Source organism: Octopus bimaculoides, chromosome 24 (genome assembly GCF_001194135.2).
Source record: "Octopus bimaculoides isolate UCB-OBI-ISO-001 chromosome 24, ASM119413v2, whole genome shotgun sequence".
In the NCBI taxonomy this organism is placed as follows: domain Eukaryota; kingdom Metazoa; phylum Mollusca; class Cephalopoda; order Octopoda; family Octopodidae; genus Octopus; species Octopus bimaculoides.
The window spans coordinates 9,600,766-9,605,613 of NC_069004.1; the positions used below are offsets into that span (position 1 = coordinate 9,600,766).

At 37.4% G+C, this 4,848-nt stretch overlaps 2 protein-coding genes across 2 annotated transcripts in view; one reads left to right on the plus strand and one right to left on the minus strand.

Moving 5' to 3' along the window:
• Positions 1-1,186, minus strand: part of LOC106876236 (uncharacterized) — a 9,238-nt gene extending 8,052 nt beyond the window's left edge. Inside the window, exon 1 of the mRNA XM_014924718.2 lies at positions 586-1,186. Coding sequence (XP_014780204.1) covers positions 586-852 — 267 coding nt within the window. The 5' untranslated portion in view covers positions 853-1,186. The remainder of the gene's footprint in view (positions 1-585) is intronic.
• Positions 1-4,848, plus strand: part of LOC106876234 (tetratricopeptide repeat protein 38) — a 66,700-nt gene that overhangs the window by 57,924 nt on the left and 3,928 nt on the right. The window lies entirely within an intron of this gene.

The window sequence follows — 4,848 nt, forward strand, 5'->3', positions numbered from 1 at the left end:
ATATATATATATATATATATATATATATAGTTTTATTGAGCTTTTAATTATTAATTTTTCTATATGTGACAGTGGATTTTCATCGATGAGTCCATGAACCTTGGTTCTTTTCCCTAAAACTATATATTCATATATATTTAACTCTGTGAAACTTAATTTAATTTTAATTTTCAATAAATTGATTTTAATTGAGTTTTTACCTGTAGTTTTGGATTTTATCCCTAATATTATAATATATATATATATATATATATATGTGTGTGTGTGTGTGTGTGTGTGTGTGTATGTATGTATGTATGTATGTGTGTGTATATGTTTGTGTATCTGCGCTTGTGTCACCAGCATCGCTTGACAACTGATGCTGGTGTGTTTACGTCCCGCGTAACTTAGCGGTTCGGCAAAACAGACCGATAGTATAAGTACTAGGCTTCCAAAGAATAAGTCCTGGGGCCGACTTGCTCAACTATAAGGGCGGTGCTCCCGCATGGCCGCAGTCAAATGATTGAAACAAGTAAAAAAGAGAGAGAGTAAAGAGTAAAAGAGATTAAAAACTATACGTATATGATATTAAGTAGAATTAATTACCTGCATTGAAAAAATTATAATACTTAATATTACGCATACCACAAAAGCAAAAAGACAAATAGGAAATAAGATTTTAAAGGTACGTCTTTGATAACTTTGAAACTTGCACCGATGTGTATCTTCTTTCGCGTCAGGCATTTGGGGACTAGTATTTTTCTTATCTTCATTAGTTAGTGGGTGAGTCTCAGGTGTGACATCTTCATATTTTTCTTGAGTAACTGCAGATTGGCTATCTTCATTTAGATCGTATACGATTCGGGTGGGCATTTTAGCAACTTTTCACTGAACATTTATGACCCAATAATATTCTTTCACTTTGCCTTGTTTATCTTTCAATTCTTCCTGGTTGCAAACCGGTGTACGTTAACAGTATTTCGCTTCTCTTTACGTTCTAAGTTCAAATTCCGCCGATGTCGACTTTGCCTTTCGGTGCCGATAAATTTAGTACCAGTTGAGTACTAGGGTCGATCTAATCGACTGGTCCCCTCCACAAAAATTTCGGGCCTTGTGCCTAGAGTTGAAAAGTATATACTTTCTGGCTGTAGTCTCTCTTCCAGTCACTCTCCCTCCCTTTGTTGCTGTCTCTCTCTCTCCGTCTCCGTCTCTCTCCCTCTCCGTCTCTCTCCCTCTCTGTCTCTCTCTCTTCGTCTCTCTATCTTTTTCTTTCTCTCTCTTTCTCTCTCTCGCTCTCTTTCTCTCCCTCTCTCTGTCGCTACGATTTCATATTATAGCGATCCGTGAAATAAAAAAATTTTTTTTACATATGGTTCCGGGTTCAGTCCCACTGCGTGGCACCTTGGGCAAGTGTCTTCTACTATAGCCTCGGGCCGACCAAAGCCTTGTGAGTGGATTTGGTAGACGGAAACTGAAAGAAGCCCGTCGTATATATGTATATATATATATATATATATATGTGTGTGTTTGTGTGTCTGTGTTTGTCCCCCCACAACATCGCTTGACAACCGATGCTGGTGTGTTTACGTCCTCGTAACTTAGTGGTTCGGCAAAAAGAGACCGATAGAATAAGTGCTAGGCTTACAAAGAATAAGTCCTGGGGTCGATTAGCTCGACTAAAGGTGGTGCTCCAGCATGGCCACAGTCAAATGACTGAAACAAGTAAAAGAGTAAAGAGAGTATAGGGTTGGAGGAAAAGGGATCTTTTGAAGTTGGCGTGAAGCAGAAGAATTGATGTGCGTGTGTGTGTGTGTACGTATGTACAGCTATGTATGTGTTTATACATAGATGTATATACGTATCGTAAACCCGGGGTCTCATAAAACAGGTCCTCATAAAGTGAAATATTACTGTATGCATATATGAATGTCCTGAGTATGGATTTAAACTGCATGTGCTAGTATGTCCCCGATAAGAGAATTCCAAGGTGTTGAGAGGTGTGGGACCACCTCTTACCTACCATTGTTCCCAGGTCTACGCTGACCCGGGGTAGTAGCCCTTGTTAGGACCCCGGCTATGTGTTAATTAGCATATGAAGTACTAGGAGTGAAGGAGGATCATTACTTCTCATTAGACCTTCCTTTCAGAAAAAAATATGAAGTCCAGTTGGTTTCTGGTCATCTCAACCTCTGATTTTATAGCCACTGGTTTTATAGCTGGTTACACGGAAAAGTGGGTTCAATACTGTGCCACACTTTATTCACTCAAAACAAATCCATGCGCAGGAACTTCTTGGATTCTTGGAACGTTTGCACGGACTTAATGAGGAAGTGGTTTTGCTCGGTTGATTTCCACCATGTATGTATGTATGTATGTATGTATTACTCTTTTACTTGTTTCAGTCATTTGACTGCGGCCAGGCTGGAGCACCACTTTTAGTCGAGCAAATCGACCCCGGGACTTATTCTTTGTAAGCCTAGTACTTATCCTATTGGTCACTTTTTGCCGAACCGCTAAGTGACGGGGACATAAACACACCAGCATCGGTTGTCAAGCAATGCTAGGGGGACAAACACAGCCACACACACACACATATATATATATATATATATATATATATATATATACGACGGGCTTCTATCAGTTTCCGTCTACCAAATCCACTCACAAGGATTTGGTCGGCTCGAGGCTATAGTAGAAGACACTTGCCCAAGATGCCACGCCGTGGGACTGAACTCGGAACCATGTGGTTGGTATGTATGTGTGTATGTATGTATGTATTTATTTACCTACGCACGTATACATGTATACGGGCATGCAAGTATATTTGTATATGACCAATAACGGACTACATCGACCCTTGATGGGGTGAAAAGTAAATATTACTTCGCTGTGATTTTTATTGAGAACACAAAGATCCTGGCGAAATACCTCAAGCTTGAGACATTAACGATTTGAACTTGGCACATTTGGTCAATTCACTGGTCCTGTGTATAAAAAAAAATGCGCTAAATTTCGATATAAGTACCATACTTGTCAAAAACCGCAAATGTATTTGTTTATGTTTCTGAAGAGGATTGTCGCGGGTTTGTTAGCTTCCGTAAAAAACGTTTTATTTATTTAGTTTTGTTTTTAAGTGAGAAAGAGAAAGTGAAAGATATATGTACATGTATATGAAATGGACGTTTGTGTGTGTGAAAGAGAGAGAGAGAGAGAGGAAGAGCGGAAGAAAGACAGTGAGTGAAGGGGTGTGTTGTCATGTATACGTACATACATCAATACATGTAAAAAGGTCTTTTTTGTACGTACATGTGCGTGTGTGGCGGGGAAGAGAGAGACATGCACGTACATGCTCACACACACACACACAGATAAACTTAAGATATGTGTGTCCTCCTCGTGAATCATTTTCCTCATAACTTCCAGAAAAAAGGCATTTTTAATGAAATTTTTTACAAATCCATTCAGGCGGAGTAAATTACGATTATATCCGAATTTAATGTTGAAAATACTTCATGGTCGACCGTATATTACGTATATTTATATCTGCAAAATGAAACCCGGAAATTTTGAGAAAATAACGTCATGTATGACAGTAGTATACGTGTACGTCCACCATTTGTTTAAGAAAAAACTTCTGTGTGTGTTAATTTAAATTGCGATATATTAGGAATCTGCCCCACCTGGAAGGTGTCTGTAAGAAATTTTATTAAAAATGCCCATTTTTCTGAAAGCTTTCAAGATACAAAATCGGGATGGATGGGGTACATATATTGTGTTTGTGTGTGTGTGTGTGTGTGTGTGTGTGTGTGTGTGTGCGTGCGTGCGTGTATCGACCCCAGTGTGTAACTGGTACTTAATTCATCGACTCTGAAAGGATGAAAGGCAAAGTCAACCACGGTGGAATTTGTACCCAGAATGTAACAGCAGACGATATATCACTAAGCACATAATAATAAAAATAATAATAATAATAATAATAATAATAATAATAATACCAGGATACCAGGAAACCCCAAAATTGGCAGAAATTCAAAAGATAGTGCTCATGGGAACTGCCCATATCCTACGTAAAATACTGTCTATGTGATCTCAAATTTTTAAAACAAACACATAATTTTCTTATGGTTTCTTAAACATTCTCTAGAACAACACTATGTACAAATTCAAATATATGGTATCCTAGGCATAACACCTACATGAACTTCTAGCTTGTCTCTTGAGGTCTCTGGGTGAGACTTGGATCCAACTTGTACAAATGCAAAGCAAAAGTCAAATATAAAGTAATAATAATAATATCAATTGTTTCTTTATTAGCTACTTATGGGTTTGCAAAGAAGTCATTATAATAATAAAATGATAAGGATAAGAAAGAAAATAAATTTCATCAACTATGTGGTTAATGACTATATTTATTCATTTGTGGATATAAAAATATGGAATTTATATTGAACATTCTATAAACATTAAAAAATTATACACCATTGTTGTCTAACTCCAAAAGGGAAGGTGCGTGATAAGGGGTTAGTGTGTTGCACTCATGAACACAAGATCATTATTTCAATTCCTGAACCAGGCAGAGCATTATGTTCTTGAGCTAAACTCCACTCAGCTGTAAAGGACTGGTGTCCATCAGGGCCCATCAGGGCGGGGGTCTGGCATTGACCACGTTCGGATGGTGCTTTTATTTGCCACTGGCATGAGGAGCCAGACAGACGGTACTGGCAACAACCCATGCATGAATGGCGCATGTATATATATATATATATATATGTATATATATATATATATATATGTATATATATATGTATATATATATGTATATATATATATATATATATATATATATATATATATATATATATATAT